The sequence below is a fragment of the Papio anubis genome, chromosome 10, assembly GCF_008728515.1.
Source record: "Papio anubis isolate 15944 chromosome 10, Panubis1.0, whole genome shotgun sequence".
Lineage (NCBI taxonomy): Eukaryota > Metazoa > Chordata > Mammalia > Primates > Cercopithecidae > Papio > Papio anubis.
This window is the reverse complement of record NC_044985.1, coordinates 48,905,039-48,931,772: the sequence shown is the minus strand read 5'-3', so window position 1 is coordinate 48,931,772 and position 26,734 is coordinate 48,905,039. Positions and strand designations below refer to the sequence as shown.

At 36.3% G+C, this 26,734-nt stretch overlaps 1 protein-coding gene across 7 annotated transcripts in view; it reads left to right on the top strand.

Annotated features, from left to right (window-relative positions):
* SCN3A (sodium voltage-gated channel alpha subunit 3) overlaps nt 1-26,734 on the top strand; it is a 116,149-nt gene that overhangs the window by 3,533 nt on the left and 85,882 nt on the right. For 6 of the 7 annotated variants that reach the window (XM_021923683.2, XM_021923687.2, XM_021923686.2 and 3 more), the window contains exons 2-3: nt 15,945-16,135; nt 25,955-26,268. In XM_021923683.2, the coding sequence (XP_021779375.1) occupies nt 26,005-26,268 (264 nt within the window). In that variant the 5' untranslated portion in view covers nt 15,945-16,135; nt 25,955-26,004. Of the gene's footprint in view, nt 1-15,944; nt 16,136-22,451; nt 22,844-25,954; nt 26,269-26,734 lie in introns of those variants that run through there. The other variant, XM_021923685.2, reaches the window with a different exon arrangement.

Below are 26,734 nucleotides of genomic sequence, written 5' to 3'. Positions count from 1 at the left end.
GGGTGCCCTTTACAACAACAATTGTGTACCTATAATAATATCACTTAGTGTTAACATTCCAGGCAATTCCTGGAGAGTTTATACAACTCATAATACCTTCCATAAGACAGTTATTTATGCCCAATATGCTATCATGGACTTCAAAACTTTCTTCTTCTTATGAAAATAGAGGCAAAGGGCCTTATTTCACATTCCCTTAAGAGGATATACCTGTTAGATGAAAAGTCTCTGTAAAGATTCACAAAGGGAATCTATGTTTCACCAAAACCACATTTAAATGCCAAGTAATTTCTACTAAGACCACCAGACAACAACCAAAATCTCAGGAAAGTCTTTGCTATGTGATCAACTCACAAACTCTCTAATGCTTCAGTTCTATTAACGGTACAATAAGATGTGGAAAGGCAAATTGTGCTTGATGAATGGTTGATGGACTGCAAAATCCCTGCTTTCCTCCAAAGGTTGTTTCTAAGTGTAGCTTCGTGCTCCTGACAGCTGTGTGCTACTGGGGTCTTCGGGAGCTAGAACTGGGATGACCTTTCAGCACCCCAGGCCTCCTAATCCTTCCCTTCAACCACCCTGAGCCTCTTTAAACTGACTCAAGTAACTGTGCTGTCAGTTTCATCTTCATGGCAGTCAAGATGACTTAACGGACTCTTGATTAGGTAGATCTGAGAGGGCTAAGAGCTTGGGAGCCTTAAAAATATGAGGGTAGTGTTTCTCCACAAGATAAATATGGTGCTTGGAATTTGTTGCTCATCTGTCTCTCAGTTCTAGGTCACTTCCAGCTCTTACGAGTTCTTATTTTTAAGGTTGAAGTTAACTAAAAGCATCCATAAGAATAAGCATTTAAAGATTTTTTTTTCACCAAGAAATGAACATGTGATTATATAGTGATATTTCTTTACATAGGTAGCTGTGAAGATTACTTTTTTCTCATTTTCAGTTATGTATAGAAACATGAACTCACTGAAGTTTGGGAATTCATGTTTCATTTGTCACCTAAAAATATATTATTCATTCACACCTTAATATTAATGGTTGTTTTACCAGTTTTCCAAAACTGTGAGGATTAATTACCAACCTACCAATGAAATATAATTACTTAACAATCTATTTTTGTACTTTTAGATTCTATTTTACATTTTCGATTAATTTTAATTCTAACTGCTCTCATTTTCAAAATTTCATGCTTACGTTTTACCTCATAAACAACTTTCATGGCAAATCAATATAGAACCTGACATCTGAATTACTTCTTGAGGTAGATTGAACAATTCTAACTTGAGGTAGTTAGAAAATTTGGAAGAAAGAAAATCATATTCTTGCTTTATATTGCCAGTTCACACATGTATCTTTGATTGAGAAGCTACTTTTTTAGTTCAGCTTTACCTGAAAATATTTTTCACTCTAGGATGAAATTAACACATTCTTTGTTTATATTTTAATGGGAAATAACAAGTGCAGGCACCTATTTCGGAGCAGAATAGTGTTTCCTCTTAATAATACAGCAATAAATAAAATTTTGCTCTTTTGCTAAGCACAGACATACTTCGTTTTATTAACTTCCTGATAGGCACCAGCTCTTTGGATACCTAAAATTTGAATCTACATCAGACATATAATTTGTTAAAGTAGAAGAATTCTTTAAAATTTATATGAATACCTACTTAACTGGATACCACAAGTTTCAATGTGCCAAGTATTTTTTTGGTTACTTTTTAAAATATCCTACTTCTTTCCTGTAAGGATTTGAAATGATAAAGGACATTGTGGAAATAATTTTGAAGAAAGTTTTACCCAAGATCTAGGATTGCCTGAGAGGAGAGCCCTGGGTCTTGTCTATTTCAGAATAATTCCTACATAGGATATAAAGAAAACTATAGGATATAAAGAATAATTCCTACATAGGATATAAAGAACAACTGAAAGGTAACTTACAAGCAAGTTTACAATATTAAAATACAGCGCATATAAAAATATGCTGGGTGTAGTTGTGTAAATGAATTTTCAGGAATTTTAGTTCAGAGAAAACTTATGAAATCTGGAGTTATTTCTGTACGAATTGAATTAGGTTTTCATTTTTTTGGAGACTGCATATAGGGAGCCCTTCATGTGATTAAACTCTGTGCTGGAGCAAAGTTAGAGAAATGATGGTCCCTTAATTATTAAATAGTGGTTTAATATTGTTTTATTCAATGGGTGAATTCAAAGTCACTCTTTAAATAACTTTGACCATTTTCTGCCAAGAAGCTCCCTTTTGGGAATTTTAATCTCCTGATTTTCAGAATATACTTTATTCTTACTTTGGTTGTACAGAACATTTTGTCCTTTTGCTTTCCCAAGAAAGAGCTTGAACTGGAATAATTCACTAAATTCCAATTCATATTTCTAAGGAGTGACATTGCACTTCTGGTCTAGAGTCCAACATATTCTTGCATAAGATTTAATAGGACACATTTTGTAGGCTTAAGCCTCTATTTGAGGACTAGTCACCTGTTGGTCAGTTTCTCTGTCTCCTTGGTGTTTCTGCTTGTGACATTTATTTTTCACCATATAAGTTGTTTTCATTATGCCTAACTAAACATGTTCCGAAGTACTCTGAGCATTTTCATGGAAAATATATCATGGAACTTATATGATGGTTGGTCATGACCTTAAATAATAAATTCTAGAAGAAACGAACATAAATTCCTACATGGGCAAAGTAGGTAAGAGAAAGCAGTGAAGCCATTCCGGTTGGGCCTAAAGAACTAGAAAGTGCATGCATGCCCTTTTTAAAAATGGAAAACGCCTTCTCACTGCTAGGAGACTGTTATATCAAATGACTTCTCTGAAGAAGCTGAAAAATCTAAATTGTTAGTAAAGACTTCCCTCTGTTGTTAAACGGAGTCATCTATTTCAAAGTATTTATAATACCAGATAGATTCAATAAAACACATGTATAGGCAGGATCTTGCCAAGGAATTGCAAAGTTTCTTTTTCTCCTTTTGCCAATCTAACCAGTGCTTTTGTCAGTGAGGGAAAACAAACCTCATGGAGAGGAAACCACTTGACCATATTTAGAAGCACAGCCACATTGGTACTCAGATCTCTTTTCTCCCAGTCTAGGCTCAGTCTGTTTCATTTCAAGTCCTTGAATCTATGTATTACCTTCTTGATTTCTAGTTTTCTTCCCAATATTAACATCACCACAACACTTAGCATCATTGATTTTTTTTTCTTTTTTTCTATTGCTATTTTCTGTTGCTAGTGATATCTTGTTTCTGCTATGCTATTTGTTGCAATATGTAATATTCCCACTTCCACTCTGTTCTTTAAACACTGTTGAAACTTGTTTTTAAAGTTTAAAATTTAGGGCAAACACATTGCGGTCCTTTACCTCTGAAAGGGAAAAATATTATTGATATGATATATACATGTCCTTGAGACCTGTATGGTCTCAAAATTCTAAAATGTTTTGTCTTTTGTCATAGCCAATAATAATTACATTTAAAATAAATCCTTCCTTAATATCAGCTTTTTTACAATAGCCTTAGGTTCTATTATTGATCTTTTTATATTTATACCAAAAATTAATGTAAACTATTAAATTAGCATTGGAAAAAACAGGCAAAAATATAATTCACAATCATATTGTGTTCTCTTACACTGACATAAAGCCTGAATAGTATTGGATAAGAATACAAATCAAAGATGTATACCTGGAATGAGAACTTCTTGGCCAGGAAATAGGAAGTAAAAGAAGAAAAAAGCAAAATGAGAGAAGCAAAAACAGATTTATAGGACCTCACCAATAAAAAGGTCAGGAGAAAAAAAAAACACAGCTAAAGAGAGTGGCCCACAGCTGTGGATGCACATTAGACTCACATGGGAAACTTTAAAAAAGAGCAATGCTTGGCTCCACCTTCAACTGATTCAGTCAGATTCTCTGAGGCGGAATCTGGGTATCAATATTTGTTTAAAAGCCCTGCAATTGTAGTTCAAATGTGTAGCCAGGTTTAAAAACCAATTGACTAGAGAAAGAGAAAAATAACCGAAGCCAATGAAAACTTGGCTAGGGAAGTGAATGATAGTTGACAAATGCTTTTCAAAATAATTTCAGAGTGCTATCCAGCGGGCATGTGTTAAGTAAAGATATTATGCAAATTCTTAAGGAAGCAATAAAAAATACGCTTTTGTCCATTTCTCCCTTAGTTGAACACACTGGCATTTACTGACGTGTTTAAATAATTTTACATTTGAAATTGTTAATTTATTATCCCAAGTATATTTGAAAGTTGATTCAGCTGCTGGTTATGGAATATTTTGCAAGCTAACCATGCAAACAATGTACACATTTGGAGCTGAGCATCCACAACTTCAGATTTGTGCAACCATAGATTCACTCACTGATTTATTTCTTACTTATAAATTGCTACCTGGAGAACTAAGTCTTGAAGAATCAAATAAGAGTAGGTCTGCTGAAAGATATTCTTTGAATCTCCAAATCATCAGTTGAAAGCAAAACACTTTGATTTTTAAAGTTTTTAAACTGCAATTTAGGCAGATTTGGAGGAAAGACAGATTCTGTAAATGAACATATTTTTTAAAACCAAAATGCATTTTAAAAGATACTTTCAGAAAATGGTATATCTGAGAAAGAAGTGAATTAATCTAATAGTGGGGCGAAATTAATAATTAATTGCATTTCTTAAAAAGAATCTCATTCCTAAGATGAGTCAGCTTTTAAGGAGACATTTCCTGGGTTAACACCCCAGTTGCTGTTCCGAATTGGTTTCCCACAGCTGAGTAGGAGACATAGAGGACAATCCTCTACAGGTCCTTCAGAGAAGATTATATCCTAAAGTCTTTTCTCTAGAGGATCATCATTTAATATTAATAATTAGCTATGTTTTCTTCACCCATCTCTAACATTCTGCCAAAGTGGCCAGTAAAATGATTCTCATCACAGAAAATATCTGTTAAATCTCAAGGTGAGAATATCCACATTTTGAGGCAGGTCGCTGGTGCTTCTGTGATAAACAGAAGAAATATAATATCATGTTCGAGGCCAGGGTTGTGATGAATGTGTGTGACACAGTGCTTGTGTCCTCCCACTGGGATTGGATCATTTACTTAAAAAAAAAAAACCAACCTTTATACACAAAGTATTTGGGAAGTCTGCAATGAAAATATAAATAAGAAACCAATAAGCTATTGATAAGAATGAAAACCTGAACCAGGGAAGGAATGCTTTTATGAAGAAGGGTCACCTTAAATAACATGATCTGTGTAGAGGGTGAATAATTTATGGTTGACATAACCATTCCCCTCTACCAACAGGATGACAATTGTAAGAACTAACTAGATTCTTTTGAGGAAACATTCCAACTCCTTATTCAGAAGCACTTTGTACATTTTGAAAAGGAAAGGGTAATGCATGAAGGTAAATGAAAAGTGGCAGAGTACATCCAAATCAAGATGCAGATTTTCATGCAAATAAACACTAGAGGTAAGATACACCATGAAAACAATAGTCAGCTCCCTCTTATGCATTTGTAAGGTATGGTTTTCTACTCAGTATCTTAAAATTATCCTGAGTCATTGTAAGACACCTTTCTTTTAAATATCCCATTAAATCTATAGTGGTGCCAGTTCAGAAAACACTTTATGAGATCAATTTAACCAGAAAATAATACACTTCCTCCTCTCCCCCAACAATCCATATCCCTCAAGAAAGCTAGATTTGGGAAGTTTCACACTTAACAAAATCGTTTCTATTTATTCTCTCAATTTATTTCTGAATAAAAATTTTGAAGACAGATATTTAAGACATTAAAAAAGGCACTTGATGTGGGAACTCAATACTTTCCGATCGACTTTTCTGTAAACCTAAAATTGTTCTAAAAAAATTAAGTCTGTTAATTTTTAAAGAGGAGTGGCACTTGAAGAATGCATGAACTCAATGTCTGATTTTGCACTGGCAATTTTATCAGGATCCTGAATCCTCCATGTCCTTGAGGGGACAGTTCAGGCACACGGCAGGGCATCTCTCCCTCCTGGCATCTTCCCTCTCACCTCTTCTTAGGTTTTTCCTCAGGATTACTGCCCTCACTAGTCAGTTTCTTATTTATCAGATCCTCTATCCTCTGGAGGGTGAAGACAGAGAGACCATGCTAGTCTTCAGCAGTTTGGTTGCTACAATCCCTGTTTAAAACAAAATTTTTTATCATATGTAATTTTCTCTTACCTGTGGCATTCTGGATCTCCTGTAGCCTCAAAAGAATTGAGCACTGAACAGCATCCCCTTCCTGTCCTTATGTGCAGAGACCTTTTACTCTGCATTCCCCGCTGCAGTGAGTGGCATCATCCACACCTCAATCAGGGCAGTGCACACAGTCCTTTGCTCTATTTTGGTGCCAATGATGTGCTTAGAGGCTGAAGGAAAAACACAGATTCTCTGGGTCCTGAATTCAGATCCCAGGAAAGACTGGTTTTTTTTTTTTTTCATCTTTTCTTTATTTCAAAGGGCCCTTTCTGGGGGAGATGTGGCCAAGTGACTGGTCATATTTCACTGAAAACCAGACTTGAAGGTTTCTAGGTTTTTTGTTAACTGCAATTTGTACGGAATTTATCAGTAGGAGATTTTTTATATTACCATTTCATGGAGATGTCATGTGTACAAAATTGAATATCTACAGTTAGAAAGGATTCAAGAGATAGTTCTTTTCAGCAGCTGATCTTCAAGTCATATTCTACTCAAGGCATTATATTATTTATTCATCAAGAAACAGTTTAAATTGGGGCTGGAGAGGACCTATGCAAGCATCTAGTTCACTAAAGTCTTCTAAAAATGAATATATCCTATAATAGATGTGACACACCTACCTCAGGAACACGATTTATAGAAGGTTTAGTGACCCACGTTCAGGGTATAAGGGTATTGCTATACCCTCAGAAGTTTCTCTCAGAAGGGAGAAACATTTGGAGTAAGTCTAGTACAGAGTACCAAAGTCTGGACACTGAACTAGAGTTTTAGTGATAAAAGAGGTGCTACAAATTAACCGGTCAATTTCCCACCTCTCCCTTCTTTTTTACACATATAGACACTAAACATCTGAGATCGTGAGTGTTCAACATATCACACAAGTGATAGCAGAGACAAGTCTAGAATACAGGTTGTCTGATTTGCAACTTGTATATCTCTCCTTCTGCTTTCCTCTTTCTTATCTTTTCATTAAATCTCATTTCTAAGAAAGATAGGGCAGGGCATGTTTTTCTAGTATATTGCATTATCTTCTGTGGCACCATCTTAGAGTCATCCACTCTGTAACACTATAACCGTGTATCTAAGGGGTGTGCTTAGTGGGGAAGTCCTCTTTATGTGATTGGATTTTTGCTGATGAAGAATCAAATGGCAGCTGAACTTCAGACACACCTAAATCATCCTGTGCTCCGGTGTGGTTTACCATTTGCACCCATCTGAAAGCAGTGATTAAAACCTTTTTGCTCTGAGCTAGACAAATCCCAATCCTCTGTATTTTAAATCTCAACAGAGCACAGATAACATGTGGACTAGTCAACACCACCATCTTAAAGTAATGTAAGTCATACCTCAAGTTCCCAGTTCTCAATTTTCCTCAGGTTGCCAAGTGAAAAAGGCAGTCGACTCTCAACACTCAGTTGTGAAAACAGTGCGCTGTCATTTTGATTACAGTCAGTAAACAGTCTGTGTTTGCCTGGAAAGAAGCTGCCTAAAGCACATGGTACCAGCAAGCAGTAGGAGACATGTGGCTGAGGGCAACACATAGGGCTCTCTATTATGGCTGATGTTGGGGTAGGAAAAGGATCAAGGATTGTTCGGAGGATGCTGTTTGCTTTATATTTGTCATGTTGCCAGTGTACTTCAAAATAGAAAGCTTCCTGTAATTCTGTTATATTCCGATTTGCATGTGGTTTCTGCTTCTCTGCACACACACACAATGTTCACTTATGAATAAAGTAGCTTTTTCACTATGGTGTTTCTTAGACCGAAAGACAAAAGCAGCAACCTGACTACATAAAATAGAAAAACTATTGATCCAGAGAGAGCCCCTTCCCCCTTGTAGGACATCTCAGAATAGGGGATTCTCCTTTTGCTTAATTCATGCATTTGTTCATGGGTTTGATCCCTTCGAGGAGAGTGATGGAATAGGGAACAAGTATATCTGAAAAAAGCACTGTGCGTTAGAAATATAATGAGTCCCATGTATGTACTTTTAAATGTTCTAGATTCTAATATCAAAAAAGAGGAAACAATAAGATTACTTTTATTAATGATATATTTTATTTAAGATGATATGTCCTAAATATCATCATTTCGAAATTTGGCACCTACCCACATTTCAAATGCTCAGTTCCTCATGTGGTCAGTGGCTACCATATTGGACAGAATGTTTGTAAGATTTGTTTTGGGCAGTTGTATTCAACATATATCAAATAATGTCCTGCTTACTGTGGTGGGTAGTTAATACACCGTTATCCTCAAGGAATTTAATAATAAATGGAGAAGCAATAAGGCACATCTTCAATAACAACAGAAGATAGAATATATATAATTACTGTAAAAATTTTAGACAACATGTGTGTGCTCTGGGAGTTCAGAGGAAGGCAAAACGACTTCTGACTTGGAATTGGGGTATGATGAGCCTTGGAGTGCAAGTAGGATTTTAACAGGTGACAGTTGGTGGTCAATGATATTTCAGACAGCGTGAACATTTTTGAACGCCAGATGTCAGAGGCTGGGGTCTTTGAGGGAATGAAAATATACAGAGTATGTAAGATGTAGCTGGAGAAGTTCATTGGTAAGATCATTGTAGAGAGGCTTTGACTAACTTTTCCAAAGAAAAAATTATAGAATTTGATGGCAACATTTACTAGTCATGTGACCTTGGGCAAGTTACTCGTTCCCTCTGAACCTTATTGTTTTCTTATCTAAAAAATACAAACAACAATCATATTTATCTTATATATTTGTTGTGAATATTAAATGAAGTAATCAGTCCCTGATAAGTGACAAGTGCTTAATCCCTGTTCTCTGTTATCATTCTTACTTCTCTAAGATATTTTGCAGTGGGAAATACTTTAGGAAAAGTATTCGGTCTTCAATTTGCTTTGTTTTAAAGAGAGTCTAGTAATCTTGGCATAGTTATGTAATTATATTTGAGGTAAAGAGGACTTTAATGTATGTATTTTGTTCTAGGTTAAATAAGGCTACATAATTAGTAAATATGGTGCCTACAGAGTTTGGCTTTGTTTTTCCTGCATTGAGTCTTCTTATGTTTTATCATCTTAATATCTATATAATATAAAACAAAGTTATCTGATTTACTTAATCAATACCCCAGTAGTGGACAGTTTCATTTTTTCTAAACATTGCTATTATAAAATACATTGCCATAAATAGAATATGTGAGTTTCTAAAGATTGGGCTGAATTTCCAAATAATACATCTAAAAAAAATTATTAAATTTTTCAGAAACCAAAATTAAATAATTCATTGATTTTTAAAAAGCATTCATTGAGCACTACTATGTGGGTGTACTGTTCTAGACACATGAGATTCAATGAGGAAAATAGACCCCAAAAAGTCAAATATTCCAACCCCTGTGTTGTTTCTGTGCTACCCAGGAGAGACATAAAATGAATAATAAACATTATAAGCAAGTTATATAGTACCTAACAAAATGATAAGTGACTTGGAAACATCAGAGCAGGGTAAGAGATTAGAGGAGAAGTGTGAGCAGTTCTCTTTAAGAAGGTAAACTTTTGGCCAAGACTTGCAGGAGATAAATGAGTTAGCCATTCAGCTTTCTAGAGGAAGAGCATACTGGAATGGGGGAATAGTCTGCGTGTGCTTCCAGGTACAGAAGACAGCTGGAAGCCAGTTTGGTTACAGAGAACTGAGGGAGGAAGAGAATAGAAGGAGGTGCCTTCCCCTAGATAACCAAAAGGTCAGACAGATTATAAGGCCTTTTAGGCAATTGCAAGGATTTGGGACTTTTTTTCTGGGTAGCTTCTGGGGGCTTCTGAGCAGAGGAATAAGATATGATTTGATTTTTATATTCTCAAATCACTCTGACTGGCGAGGTGAAAACAGGCTGTACGGGAGTCAGGCTGGCAGCAGGGAGACTGAAAGTGATTGCAGGCTTCTGTGTAATACTGCTGTAAATCATTTCAAGGTTCCAGGTGCAGGGAAATTACACCATAGGGCATCAAATGAATAAATAAATGAAACTGAAGAATCTATCATTGTCATCTTTAAGAAACCGCAAAAATGTAAGTGATATGCCCAGTATACATGTTTCTTTTTTTAAATATATACTTTAAGTTCTAGGGTACATGTGCACAACGTGCAGGTTTGTTACATATGTATACATGTGCCATGTTGGTGTACTACACCCGTTAACTCGTCATTTACCTTAGGTATATCTCCTAATGCTATCCCTCCTCCGTCTCCCCACCCCATGACAGGCCCCGGTGTGTCATGTTCCCGTTCCTGTGTCCAAGTGATCTCATTGTTCAGTTCCCATCTATGAGTGAGAACATGTGGTGTTTGGTTTTCTGTACTTGCAATAGTTTGCTGAGGATGGTTTCCAGCTTCATCCATGTCCCTACAAAGGACATGAGCTCATCCTTTTTTATGGCTGCATGTATTTCATGGTGTATATGTGCCACATATTCTTAATCCAGTCTGTCATTGATGAACATTTGGGTTGGTTCCAAGTCTTTGTTATTGTGAATAGTGCCGCAGTAAACATACATGTGCATGTGTCTTTATAGCAGCATGACTTATAATCCTTTGGGTATACACACAGTAATGGGATGGCTGAGTCAAATGGTATTTCTAGTTCTAGATCCTTGAGGAATCGCCACACTGTCTTCCACAATGGTTGAACTAGTTTACAGTCCCACCAACAGTGTAAAAGTGTTCCTATTTCTCCACATCCTCTCCAGCACCTGTTGTTTCCTGACTTTTTAATGATCATCATTCTAACTGGTGTGAGATGGTATCTCATTGTGGTTTTGATTTGTATTTCTCTGATGGCCAGTGATGATGAGTATTTTTTCATGTGTCTTTTGGCTGCATAAATGTCTTCTTTTGAGAAGTGTCTGTTCATATCCTTCGACAACTTTTTGATGGGGTTGTTTTGTTCTTGTAAATTTGCTTGAGTTCTTTGTAGATTCTGGATATTAGCCCTTTGTCAGATGAGTAGATTGCAAAACTTTTCTCCCATTCTGTAGGTTGCCTGTTCACTCTGATGGTAGTTTCTTTTGCTGTGCAGAAGCTCTTTAGTTTAATTAGATCCCATATGTCAATCTTGGCTTTTGTTGCCATTGCTTTTGGTGTTTTAGACATGAAGTCCTTGCCCATGCCTATGTCCTGAATGGTATTGCCTAGGTTTTCTTTTAGGATTTTTATGATTTTAGGTCTAACATTTAAGTCTCTAATCCATCTTGAATTAATTTTTGTATATGCAGTATACATGTTTCTAACCTTAAAAAAAACAAAAACCAAACAAACAAAAAAACCATAAAATTCTGGATTCTATAAGCTCGGTATTGTCAAAGTGTGGTTCCTGGGCTGGCAACATCAGCATTATCTGTGCATTTGTTAGAAATGCAAAATTGGGTCCCACCCATATATACCTGGGGTGGAGCCCAGAAATCTGTGTTTTAGCAAGATGTTAGCCTGGTGATTCTGATGCTAAATTTTGAGAACCACTGCTTTAAATTAGGTTGGTGAAACTAGATGGCCTGAAAGATTATTTTCAATGTTAGGATACAGTGCTTCCAAGTTCATTTCTTAATATTTATTTTTTTAAATATTAAATAAATATTAAATAAATAAATATTTATTTATAAAATTAAGTATAGTCCTTGAGAAAAAATGGTTTATAAGAAGTATAGAATCATGCTAAAGAATGAAAAAGTCTTAAATCACATAGAGGAATTTTATTTTTATTTATTATATCCCACCTCTTTTAAAAAGTGATGCTAAGTTATATATATATATATATTCTGCATCTTTTACAAGTAGCACAGGTGATTCTTTTTTTAGGTGGGGGGAATGGAGTCTCACTCTGTTACTGAGGCTGGAGTGCAGTGGCGTATTCTCAGCTCACTGCAACCTCTGCCTCCCAGGTTCAAAGATATATAAATATATCTTTGTGCAATAGGCATCTCAAGACAAGGAAAATGGAGAAAATGTATGTGATACATCTGTTAAGGACCGTATGCTAATGAATTTACTGTTTCAAAATGTACACTTAGCTCTGAGCCTCCCAAGCCCAACGTTTTTAAAGGAAGAAATGAATTTTATACAACACAAAGAAAGAAGTCTCAGACTTTAAGTTAACATGGACCACCATGAAGGTGGTCAAAGTTGCTACAAGGAGAATCTCTGGAGCTCCCTAAGAACTGAATGGACAATTTGGTTTCCTAGACAACATTCCAGTATTTCACCCTATGATATCTTGGTGATTTGCCCATTTGAAGTTACCTCTTCAATAGGGACCTGAAGTCTTAAAACCAAGTGAGCAGATCGTAATTGAGACTGTTACCTCTTCACAGAGGTTGAAGAGCCAACCAGGTTCCCACCCAGATGGAAAGCTGTCCCTTCCTCATGGCAAAGCTTGTGAGTTCCTCCATGACCACCTTTGGATCTGCTTCTGTTCTTGCGCAAAATGCTGAATAGCCAGAATTTTACAGCCTGCTGCATGACACAGATGGTTGTAACCTGGAAAATTCTTAAGCAGGTATATCATGTCATCAGTATAAAGGAAGATAAAAATAATTGAAAGAAAATAAAGTTGCATTCATGGCCAGAAATAAAGGGTAAAGATGCAAAATGATGCTAAAAATAGTGGAGCCATAGTAAAACAAAAAATTTACAAACACTGGGAACTAGAAGATCTTAAAGGATAAATAAATGTTCAGGATAAACTAAAATAACCACAAAAGAGAATACAAACAAACTTACCTCTAGAATATTCAATTGTTGATATTAGCATGAGCATTAATAACAATACTAAGTAGAAACGGCTTAAGAAAAATAAAATTAAAGATTTAAATTGTCTAAGATTCCTCAACTGGTGACATCTAGCATTTTTAGGATAGTGTTTCTATCGTGCTGTTTGAGCTATCACTTCCTTATTTGAAAACTGAAGGTTTTCCCCTAAATTACTAAAATGCTGAAATTTTATTAAGATAATTTCAAATGCAGGCTAACCATTTTGGGGAGATCTCCAGATCCAATCGATGTATTAGGTCATCTGAAAGCAAAGTTTCTGGACCATCTTATCTCATCACCTTCTAAATGAAATTCACTGAGTTTAACTAATTGCAGCCATCAGAGAAAGACTTTTTCGACTGAACCTTGTACGCATCTGTGCAAAATTAAACTTAAGATGTCTGTTGAGCGTGTTGCCTCATGTCCTTTACACCATATCCTAAAACTTTCCTCCCTTCAGTTTCGTTCTTGAAAAATGTTTGCTTTTTATACATAGCTTTTTATACATAGCTTTTAGGAAATGTGTTTGTTTGTTTTTTCCTAAAATAGAACAAAATTCATGTGATCCAATATGCTTCCATTTTTTGCTTAGTTACTGGGGACATTAGAGATAAACTCTAGGCTTGATTACCAAAAGCACTCAGATTGTATTCTTTACTCATTCCTTCAGAGCATCCTTTCTCAAATAGTCATCTATACATCGCTTGCACAAAACTGACTTGGAGAGTGTATTAAAAATGCAGATCCCTGGGCCCTACCTCAGATCTACTTTTTCAGAATCTCCAGAAATTGAATCCAGAAATCTGCATTTTTACAAGCAGCACAGGTGATTCTTTTTTTTTGTTTTTTTGAGGGGAGAGGCGATGGAGTCTCGTTCTGTCACCCAGGCTGGAGTGCAGTGGCGTATTCTCAGCTCACTGCAACCTCCACCTCCCAGGTTCAAGCGATTCTCCTGCCTCAGCCTCCTGAGTAGCTGGGATTACAGGTGTTCACCACCACGCCCGGCTAATTTTTGTATTGTTAGTAGAGACGGGGTTTCACCATGTTGGTCAGGCTATCTCGAACTTGTGACCTTGTGATCTGCCCACCTCGGCCTCCCAAAGTGCTGGGATTACAGCCATGAGCCACCGCGCCCTGCCGCACAGGCGATTCTTACGCTCACTGAAGTTCAGAATTGCTTAGAGTCCAATTTTATATAATGGTTAATTTGTAAACCAGGGCTGCTTTTAAACATGAGTGACATGCAACTCTTATTAAGATATAATACAGTTTGAAGTATGTGGCCTAAATTGGAGGATGAGTCCACATGAAGGAATCACTGCGATTTCCCATGGATACTTGGGATTAAAAACAAACAAACAAAAATTCTCTCTCCTGTTTGAAGCCAAGGCCATAAAATACATTTTCTCCAAACTGTAAATCAGTAATTTTCACAAGGATAGGAAAAAGAAAGATAATTCAAGCAAATCAGAAACTTCTGGGATGCTTTCTCAAACTCTACCCTTCTGCTCCTCCTTATTGGCTCTTCGATATCCAGCCTTCCCTACCTCAAGCCCCTCCACATCCCAGCAAAAAGCTCTCAAATGTTTTAAAAAGGTATTTAAATTGATGGTTTGGTTGTTTAACATACTTAACATCATGTTCATTATAGCTCAGGCTGAAGGTCAAAGTATTTAAAACTTAGTTACTTGTGTACTATGAAGACAAGGGAAATAACATTTATTAAGCTTAAGGCTGTGAAGTAGAGGGGACTAACATTTATGGAATGATTATAAATTTATGTAACAGTCTATTGCTCAATTTCTGATGCGTGGTGTGTCTGATGGGTATTATCATTAGCATTTGTGTTATTGTTACCACTTACTGAGAGGTAAGAGAGGAGAGGCACAGGCCAGATCATAAAGGCACTTCCATACTTTGCTAAAGTGATTCTGAGTCACTGAGAACCACTGACAGATTTGAACAAGGGTAGGGTATGTGTTTTGAAACCATCACTCTGGTAACAGAATAGAGAAAGAAAAATGTGATGGCTTAGGAGAGTTCATCTGGAGACAAAGATTTTATAGACCGTGTATAAAATTGTAAAAGTGAGATTTCATGGTTTTTTTTGTTACGGTAAGTGGTCAAGGGAAATTTACTGGTGAGAATTCATGACTAGTTTGGCTTATGAGCATTGTATAAATGAATTGCAGTAAGTGTTGTTTTAAATGTTAATCACTGATTGTAGAATTATATATATTGCCCTTTGAAATAATTATTATTGGTTTAACTCTGCTAAGCCATTGCTGTTGGTCATAGCAGAAAGGAGTATGACATCTGGTTATTACATTTAGGTTAATATTTAGCATGCAGGCTTTTTACCTCAGCTTATCGAAAATGTACTCTTAGAAGCTCTTGTCTTATTTTAGTAAGCCTATCAAACTGGGTTTTAGGTGGAGAGGAAAAGGAACTAGAAAATGACCTACAACACCAATGTGAACCACATGTTCCACTAGTCTACCTCTTTGGTCTTTGAGGTATTTGAGGAAAAGAAGCAAAGGGTCTTTGAGGTATTTGAGGAAAAGAAGCAAAGGAGGGAAGAGGAGAGAAGGAAGCAAGAGGGAAGAACAGAAGGATGCTCAGGAGTGCCAGCATGCCTTCAGAAAGAGTAAATGAATCAAGGCTGCCAAAGAGGGAAGAAGCACCCCTGTCCCCACCCTAGGATCCTGGCAGTGGTTCCTGGTCCCATTCTTCCTAAGTCATGCTAGGGCATGCTTCTAACAGGGTTTAAGTATCCTGCTTTGCATCATCCCTGCTTTCTCGATCTAGGGCTAAAAATAAAGGAATAAAACCCAGACACAGAGCCAGAGCACCCCTATGCCAAATGTCAAAGATTATAGGCTAATTTCACTTGTATTCTCTTTCTACACAGATCATGGAGCAAGAAAGCTGAAGCCAAGCCACGTCAAGGTTTGTCAGGGATGAGATATCTGTCAAGGATTCATAGTAGAGTGGCTTACTGGGAAAGGAGCAAAGAATCTCTTCTAGGGATATTGTAAGAATAAATGAGATAATTCACAGAAGGGGCCTGGAGCTTTTCCGGGAAAAGGTGCTGTGACTAAGGTAACTACACAACTTCTGGGTATAAATTTGTTTTTGTGGAAAATAAACTAAAGTTTCTACATTTAACCAGAACAGCTGTATCAGGACCAAAGGAAGGCAGAGGGGTGTTTTCTTCCTTCCTCTACCAGTTTGTTCTTCCAATGAGGCAAATATATACAGGGAGACATAGCAGAGATGACATAAGGGGATGGAATGATGCCAAAGGCTATTGATGTAAGAAAGAGAGATTAACTCAGTTTTTCATATATTTTTCTTTTAAAAGAGACATTCATCCTGTGTATTTAGTAAATTACTCTGGATTGTATTTACTTTAAATTTTATTATATTTATTTGGTAATTGGATCTACGGCTCACCTGACTGTATGGGGTAAAGGTCATCCAAATATGTGGTGAGTACTTGGTTGTGAGCTGGCTTCTTGATTGGTCAAGTTTTTGAACTGACCAAAAACTATTTATTTATTTGGTGTATCAGCTGCAACTAACTAGAAAAACTGTCTAAAACTGTCTTAGTCAAGAAAGACGTTTATTGAACAGAACAAGCAGTGCAGAGGTTGTTTGGGTCCACAAGCTGAGTGATCTGTCAAAGGCCCAGGGGTAAATATGTCTCTGTGACCTGCCACCCTCAGTGTGTCAGCTTTGCCCTCAGATTGGCATCTCTTCTGGTTTTAATTTGGCTGAAGTAGTGCCATGTATTCTATCCCAATAGAAAAGGGACCAGAGGACAGAAAATGCTATCTTCTCTTTGTTCTCTTTCTTGGGAGTGAAGAAACTTTTTACAAACAACCGCTTGACTGAAGGCCCCTCACCTTTCATTGGCCAGAATTAGACCATATACCTTGTCTTTAAACAAAGATTGGCAAGGGGCTTGAAGGAAGCGTCTGGAATGGAATGAATACTGGGGAGTCAAACACACAGTTTGCTTTGCAAGCATTTAAAAGAAACATTAAAAAGCTAATAAACCCAACGATGCTGATTTGTCCTTTAAAATGTTGACTTAATTTTTGTTACTAGTTAGCAGTTGTCTCTTCAAGCTAATAACTATCTGATAACAATGAAGTCACAGAAAATATCAACCCTTAAAAATTAATTAGTTCCAGGATAATTATCTTGAAGATAGAGATGAACTCATGCTTTTTTTACTAAGCTATTTTTTTTCAGAGCCATGACATTGAGTCCGCGTACAGAAAAACAGAAATAGATCATCTTGTTAAATAGTTAGCACATGTTGGCAATCATGTGTTTAGCTAATAGAAACGGAACAATAACGTAAAGAGGGTCTAGATTTCATTTGTATTTGGCTATAACATGTGTTACCCTTGCTGTAGAGTTACTTTCTCAAAAGGTTTATTCAGACTAATAGTAATGCTGATTTCCTTGACAATACATTGAGAGCAAGAGGTACTTGACATAGAAGAAGGTAGCCTAGCCTTTTAATTTATCATTAAATAACTCCAAAGTGTGTAGCATACATGTGAATGTAGATGTGGGTTTTATATTTGTTATTAATTCATTTCTGTTTGCTTTATCTTCTATGTGGAAATAAAGATGAGGACTATATTGCTACACTTAGATTATGCCACTCATTCCTGACACAGGGCTTTATACATAGTAACCTCCCAGTAAGGTAGTGATTTATCCTAATTTTCTTTCAGCAAACACCAAGAATCTTCTCATTTTGCAGGCTTAGGTACCTAGGTTTTTTTTTTTTTTTTTTTTTTTTTTTTTAACTAGACAGGTTTAAATCTTGGCTCCTTGGCTTATCTAGCCTACCTGCACCTAAGTTTCTTGATCTTTAAAGTGGAAATAATAATAGTATCAACCTCATGAAATTGTAATAGTGATTAAATGGGCTAGCATGCATATATTGCATGACAGTGTCTGAGACATAGTAATCATTCAACAGAATTTTGTTTGTTATTGTTCAATCTTCACAGCCACCCGATTAAGGAGACACATCAACCAGGTATTATTTCAAAACTATTGAAATTATAGAAAATAGTATTTAATTCTGCCTTGGAATGTGTCCAGTGGTTATCATTATAATGTGCTGAGTGCTCTATGTATGCCTTTGATAAATCTTATGCTGTTGGGCGCATATGCTGCCTGAGAATATTGGTAACTACCAGACAATCATTAGCCTTAAGTGAAATTTTTACTGGGAAAATCAACTAATTTTCTTCAACAGTTAGGTAGTTAGTTGGTCAATCTGGTCTTTTACATTAGACCCTTACTAGAATAGTCTCTTGTAGATACCGAGAAAATACAGCATCCCTCCTCAGTAATGGACCCAGTCCTTCGCAGCAATTCACACTCTCCTTCTCAAAGACATGAAAGTGCATTGGAGATTTTTTTAGTTCTGTCTCAAGTTATATGACATAGAGCAACTTTCCATCCATAAAGATGAAAAATTTACAGCCTTCTGACACAATCTTGTTTCCATGGAAACAGACCAGAACTAATCGATTTTGTCTGCAACATAATCATAAAAATCCCGACAGAGAGAGGGAAAGAGAGACACTACTGATACTATAGGTTGTGGACCAATACAATTTGCCAAACTGTCTGCTGCTCTGGAAAATTAGGCAAGGTGAGAACCCATAGGCCATGACTAATGGAAAAAAAATTTTTTCCTTAGTAATGCCACAGCATATCCTAAATGTTTACAATGCCATTTTTCTAGATTCTGATTCATTAACAAATATTAGTTTTGTACTCATTGTATTGGCTGGCTTCAAGTACTTTCATAAGATTTTGTTAGCATCATAGTACACTGGCATGTGAAACTGGAAAACTGAAATGAACTAGTCAAATCTATTTTTCTGTAGTTATTTATATACAGCTTAGATCTTTTAGAGCAAATCATATAATAGTAAGATTCAAGACAAATACATCAACTATAATAGAAAAAGTCATAATTTGTGTTTGTCAGTAAACATTTCTGAGGAGATTACTTAGCTTCTTTGGGACTGTTCTTCATTTATTTTACGCAGAGAGTTGGACTAATTGTTAAATCCCAAGTAGGTGTTTTAATTAGCATCTTGGAAATTCCTCTTTGGCATCTAGGTAATTGTTCTAACTTCATTGCCTATCATCTTCTATGTTCCCATTACTTAAAAATTGGTAGCTGTGTGAGTCTTGTCTCTTCACTCATCACCCTTTCACCATTTTTCCCTAGGCAACGCCATGCATATTCTTAGCTTCAGCTTCAACCAGTGACTGCTCTTTTTTTTTTTTTTTTTGAGACAAGATCTTGTTTTGTAGCTTAGGCTGGAGTGCAGTGGCGAGATCATAGCTCACTGCAGCCTTGAATTCCTCGGCTCAAGCAATCCTCCTGCCTCAGCCTCTGAGGTGCTGGGATTACAGTCATGAGCCACCATGCCCAGACTCATCCAGTAACTTCTTAATCAACTTTACCCCAGCCCACACAGCTTTCTGAGTCTCAAATCCATATTTTAATTGTATACCCAGATATCTCACAGCTATTTCAAACTGAACAGTTTCCAAACAGACTTTATTATCATGCCTTCAAACCTCCATTTCTCTATTGGGTTAATGTCAATTTGTGGCTTAAGCTGGAAACCTGGAAGTGAGCTTAACCCTATAACTTTAATTCAAATCTCCTATCAAATCAGTCACAAAATCTCATTGTTTTTCTCTCTTCTATACTTGTGCATTAAATACACTCCACTGGCTGTGGTTTTTCTCCCTAACTTATTGATGACCTACTATTAATGTATTCCAGGCACTGTGCTCACCTTTTAGGTGTGTTTTCTCATTTAAATGTTATATTAGCTCTATAAAGTATGAACTATGATTATCTCCATTGTACAGCTAGGGAAATTATAAAGAACAAAAAAGCTTCAAGAACACAGCAGCAGAGTCAGGCCTTGAATCCAGTTCTGATTGCCAAGTCCATGCCTTTTGGTACCAGAGTTATTGTCAGATCCTTTACTTCTCTTCTTTTGACTACTTAGTGGTGTCTAACTGCTTTCTTCTTGGGCAGTTGTTCTCAAAGTATAGATTTTAGACAACTGGGGATTCCTCGGGCCCTTTGTGTGGGAGCTTTGAGTTCTAAACTACTTTCGTAATAATACCAAAATGGCATTTGTCTCTTTTCACAGTTTTGGCACTCGCACTGATAGAGCAATAGGCATGTGCTAAAACTGCTAATGCTTTAGCAGGATTCAGTGCAGTAGCATCAAACTATAGGCGTAGTCTGTGTTTTCTTCATTGCTCCACATTCTCAGTAAGAAAAATAATGCCAGTTCACATAATACATCTCTGATGAAGCAGTACATATTAATTTTGCTCAAGCACAGCCCTAAAAATCCCTATTTTTAACGTTCTGTATGATGAAATAGGAGGAATATATAAAGTATTTGACTGCATACTGAAGTGCCATAGTTGTCTTTAGGAAAAGCACTTGTGTGATTGAGTCAGGAGCTGAATAGGCCACTTTTCTTTTTTTCATGGAACACCATTTTCACTTGAAAGAATAACTGACAAACTATGGTTATTCAGACTTGAGTATTTGGCACACGTTTTCTCAAAAATGAACAAAGGGAAGGCCTGTCACTTCAGGAAAAGCAAATAACAGCATTTGTTGTCAATGTTAAAACTGGAGCTTTCAAGAGGAAATTGGACTTTGGGAAAACTTTTACCTGCCACTGGGAGCTTGACAGCCTACCCATACATTACAACTTTTCTCATGACATTAGTGGTGATAGTAACAAATGTGATTTTTGGATGTTATATAAGAAAATTTGCCTAAATTTGGAAGACGTTCATAACAACATGCCATTTTCCAAATAATCCATGCATAATGACACAAAATCATGCATGATTACTTAAAAGACCTATTCAAAGGACAAGATAGATCAAAAGTTCATTGATATGACTTTTGGTTTCACACAACTAATTTAATAAGCTACCATTTGTAGAGTTTTGGTGTGATATTAAAGAAGGATATTCACAGTTACCTGGAAAGGTAATTAAAGCACTCTCTTTTCCAGCCACACAAATATGTGAAAATTTTCTTCTTATATTTCAATAAAACAACATATTCCATCAGACTGAACACAGAAGCATTCATGAAAATCTAAATGTATTCTCTTAAGTGACATAAACATATTTGACTAAATGTGAAACAAATTCATCCTCATTAAATTTTTTTCTGTTTTGAATAATACAGTTGTTTTCATTAACCATCTGTTGTCTGTATAAACATACAAGTGTTTGTTATTAGTTTAAAAGAATTTTTGCATTTTTTCATTTTAATTTTCAATATGGTAAGTATGGATAGCTAAGACCTCCCATAAACAAAAGCTCTTTGGGTTCACGGATAATTTTAAGAGTAGAAAGAAATCCTGAAGCCACAACATTTGAAAACGACTGCTCTAGGGTCACTCCCTGCCTGTCCACCCTTCATACTGCCACCATCTTTCCAGTCTTCACGTTGATCATAACACTCCCTATCCATGGCATACTTTCATGTGTAGTACAGGGTCCTCAGTGGTCTATCCTGCCTAACTTTCGAGTTTTATGTCATACTACTCCCTTCCGTGCAGGGTGATGTCCACCCATAATGAATTTCATGTCGTTGCTCCCAAACTCCCCGCGCTCTTTCTTGTCTCTGCATCTGCACACATGCCGCCCCCACCCTGGCCTGCTCAGTATGTCTCTACTAATGTGTCTCTATTAATGCGTCTTCCTACCAACCCCTTTCCAACCACCACCACCACAAGCCCCCAGTTGAATTCCAACTAGCCTGCAAAACCTACTCCAATATCACTTCCTCAGGGAAATTTCCCCAAATCTTACCTCTTTCTCCCTTCCCTGGGAAGAACAAATTGATACTTTTTATGAACCTCAGACAATCACCAGCTGTATATAACTGTATTATAATTATTTGTATAAAAATCTGCCTCCCACATTGGACTCCCACATGGTCAGCCCCGAGGAAGTGACCATGGGTTCCTGGTTCAAGCAGAGTACTGATTCATAGAATCCCTCCATAAATATTTTCCAAATAAATGATTTTGAGATCCCTTCCAGATTTGGAATTCTGCAGTTTATTCCTCAAATAGGATATACTGAACCATAGTCTTTTTACTGGTTAACAAAGGGATGTATTTGCTTTATTCACACACATTCACCCACAGGCTTTTTGGTTTTTAGTTAAAGAGATCATCTCCTAAGTTTTTTTCATATCTTTTTTGTCCTTGCAAAGATAGCTCTGGAGAAAATTTGATATATTAAATTTTATGTATTTTAATAAATTATAATGTGCATATAATCATTAATAATATATATATTCCACACCAAGGCATCAGTAAGAATTAATTTTTAAAGTCTGCTCTAATATGAATGTAAAATTATGTAAGAACTCTGTATAATAAGCTCACAGAGAACAAAAAAGGAGAACACAAAAAGTAAAAGAGAACTGCCAAAGAACTATGAGGGGTTTCTAAACCGCAAAATTGTCAGTGAAGCCATGAGAAACTCTAACTCACTAAATTCTTTAATTTCTCAGCCTACCCAAATATTGGGCAAACCCTAATTCCCTTGTAGGGGAAAAGCTGAGTCTGGAACTAGCCTGTCTTCCGAGGACTTAGAGACAACGGTATGGGAATTTCAACGAGACATTTTTACTTTCTTTTGATGAAGATTCAAATTCTTTATTTCAGCCCTTGATGAGTAAATAAGAAGGTAAAAGACTACTTATTTTTAAAAATTTTTTCATGATTTTGTGATGGCACCTTGTTCCATATCATCTCAGATAAATCAGAATAATTTGTGAAAGTTATTCAGTGATTTCCACATTAGATATTTTAAACCTAATTTTATTTCTAAAACAAAAACCAACCAAGAGACGACTCCAATTAAGTAAAATGTATGTATTAATATCAATTAGCTATTCCCATCTGGAAAAGGGCAGCCATCTCTGTGTTGAGGTGCCTCAATGATACTGAGGCTGAGACAGGTTAGATGATACAGGCATACCATTAGCGGCAGACTCAGTACTAACTCAGCTCTCCCATTCCAATCGCAGTGTGTTTTCCATTCATTGTCAATAAAGACATCAAAATTAGTTGAAAACCAAATCCTCAAATCAACCTTTTTTTTTTTTCTCCTCTAAGAAAGCGACCATGTTTCATAGAATTTCCTTAAGACATGTTTGTCATGCTGTTTCATTTTCATTCAGCACTTGGGAAGAACCACAGCATTCAATTCATGGCAGGTGATATCAGACAGATGGTTTACACATCTTTGGGTACTTAAGGCTTGCAGAAAATGCTCAAACTCTTTCTGCACTCCAAAGCATCAAAACTGTGATTATTCCACACAGCTTAGAGTTGGATTGATTATGTGGCCGTCAAAATTGACATAAGATGTCTAAAAATGTTAGTTTTATTTTGTGCTGCCCCCCCCCGTAAATTTAGAAAACACAAAATAAATGATCAAGTGACTTTTGAGTGAAATCGAATTTTTCTCAAATCTTTCGATTCGGGTACTATACCACTTGATGGAGAAAACAAAAAGTGTGCTGCCCAACTATAAAACAGAAGTTCTGTTCAAAATTAATGGGGAAAAATGACATAACTTTTGACAGGCCTGATATTTTATTTTATAATTTATTTAGAATATACTTTCATAGTAGCAAAAAAATATGATGACAATGTTATATCATAAATAGTCATTCAAAGAAAAAGACACATCGTACGTTAAAAACACTTTTTGGGCCCGGCACATTGGCTCACCCCTGTAATCCTAGCACTTCGGGAGGCCGAGGTGGGCGGATGGCTTGAGCCCAAGAGTTTGAGATCAGCCTGGGGAAAATGGCGACTGAAATCTCATCTCTACAAAAGATACAAAAAATGATCCAGGCATGGTGGAGGGCACCTGTAGTCCTAGCTACTCAGGAGGCTGAGGTAGGAGGATCACCTAAGCCCGGGAGATCAAGGCTGCCGTGAGCCGTGATTGTGCCACTGCACTCCAGCCTGAGTGACACAGTGAGACACTGTCTCAAAAAAATCATAATAGTATAAAATAATAAGTAATTTTATAAAAACGCTTTTTTTTTGTCATTGGAACAGATCAAGGAACTAGTAATTAAGATATAAACTAAACACACACACACACACACAAAATAACCCATATTGTTTTTCTTATGTTACTAAAAGATCCAGAGCATCTGATTGTAAGCTCAAGTACGTGTAGTGAGCTGCCAAGAATTAGAGGGCCATTTAGGGATAAAATACTATGTAACCTAGAATAAATGTAGGGACAGAGGGGTATGGTAGGAATGGGGAAAATGTCACAGATAACTTTGATCATGACTTTGGTGCCATAGTGGTAGGTTCTTTTATAAGATGACTGATGTACTTATTTTATTTGGTATTGTCATTGTTTCTATATCTTTAGTTTTTAAATGTGGTTTTTGGCTTAATGCAAAATAAAATAACTCATGTTTCAAAATTTATGTAGCTGATTTCTTGTGGTTTTGATAGTTCTATTATGTATCCTACAAATAGATTTTTGTTCCTTTCCCTGAGAAATTGAGCAGGGCCGCTCCATCGGTCGGCCTTCCCTTCTTTCTCAGCCAAGTGATCGGCATGTGTGAGTGTGCCCCTATACGCTGCACTTCTCAGTTCATTCCTTTAATTCCGTGGTCATAGTTGTGGTTCCAGTACATCAAGAACTTGTTTAAAGAGTGGTTTGAATTATGAGGATGCTTGAAACCCTAAAAGGGGAAAATGGCTAGGGAAACTGAAGATAATTTAATTATGATAATTTACAGTAATGTAGTGCTTACTAATTCCAAAAACTATTCCAGACACAACATAATTAACTCATTTATTCCTTATGATAACCCGGGAGATTGGCTTCCCTACTATCCTCATTTTATAGATGAAGTCAAGCAATAAGGCATTACTTTGTCCACGATCACACAGCTCATAAGCGACAGAGCCAGGGTTTAGAACAGACAGAGTCTAGCACCTGAGTCCATCCTTTTAACCACTATACTAAATGGTATATTCAGGGAAAATGTTAAAATTGTCTTGGAATAATTGAAGGGCAGCAGATTGAAATAAGAAGTAAACATATTCTCCATTGTTTCAGAAGGAAACAGAGTCTGGCTTAATAAAAGAAAGGAAATGCTAAAGATAGATTTTTCTGGAGGTAGTGGCTTCCATGTCCCTGCTGGTTGGTGATCAGATCTTTTCTGGAGCAGCAGTTGTCAATGATGGTAACAATGAGAACAGTGGTTGGGTTTGGCAAAACTTCGTTTTCTATCCTCATTTGTATGAGTCAGGGATGTATCACAATAATTGCATTGTTACCAGTACTTCTTTATTTGGGGAGTTACAAAGTTATGAAAAGGTGGGGGTATTATGCAGAATAATTAAGCAATTTTATTGACAAACTTTACTGGCATTACTCTTTTGCTGAAAGTATACTATATTTTGGTGGAAAGGTGTCAAAACAGAATTTTTTAATGCTCTTAAAAAATGGACAAAATTATATATACTTGAGATAAAATATAATGTTTATATGTATTATATATACTGTACATTGTAGAATGGCTAAATCAAACTAATTAACATTAAGTACAGACTTTTGATAGATTTATAAACTTGGCTTATTGAGAATTAGGTTGAATGACAAAGTTTCCAAATTCAAATGTGTAGTGTGGTGCTAAAAGCATGACTTAATGTTTATAGCTTTAAAAATTACTAAAAAATGACATTTTAGTTGATTTTCTTATACCCAATTGCTTGCTTTCCTAACTCTCGGGCAATTTTTCTTTTATTGCAGGCAATTCATATGCAAGAAGCTACACATAATTAAATGTGCAGGATGAAAAGATGGCACAGGCACTGTTGGTACCCCCGGGACCTGAAAGCTTCCGCCTTTTTACTAGAGAATCTCTTGCTGCTATCGAAAAACGTGCTGCAGAAGAGAAAGCCAAGAAACCCAAAAAGGAACAAGATAATGATGATGAGAACAAACCAAAGCCAAATAGTGACTTGGAAGCTGGAAAGAACCTTCCATTTATTTATGGAGACATTCCTCCAGAGATGGTGTCAGAGCCCCTGGAGGATCTGGACCCCTACTATATCAATAAGAAAGTGAGTATTGGTTTTAGACTTTTCAATAAATCTGTAATTAAACTCTTAACTGTAATATATTTTTCTGGGCCTTATATACAGCATCATAATTTTTCTTCTGTTAAAGATTTTGTAACACTCTTCACTGTCACTTATTTTTAGTACAATATAATAAAACAAACATTTATAAGAAATGAAGTCAAGAGTTGGTTACAGTGAGGAAATATGAATAGATGAATGATTTCTATAATTTCACAGTAATTCAGATAGTCAAAATTAAAATTGATATCAGCAAGGTGAAATATCTGTTATGGCTGATATGTTCAAGCACAGGATGGTCTACAGAACAATACCGATGCAGAAAAGAATTATGAGCGTATGTTGTACTTAATTATTTTTTAGTTCATGATTGACTTGATGTACCTTCACAATAATTTGTATTCCAGAGGACAATAAATAATCTTCTGCTTAGCACCCTCCTATAGGC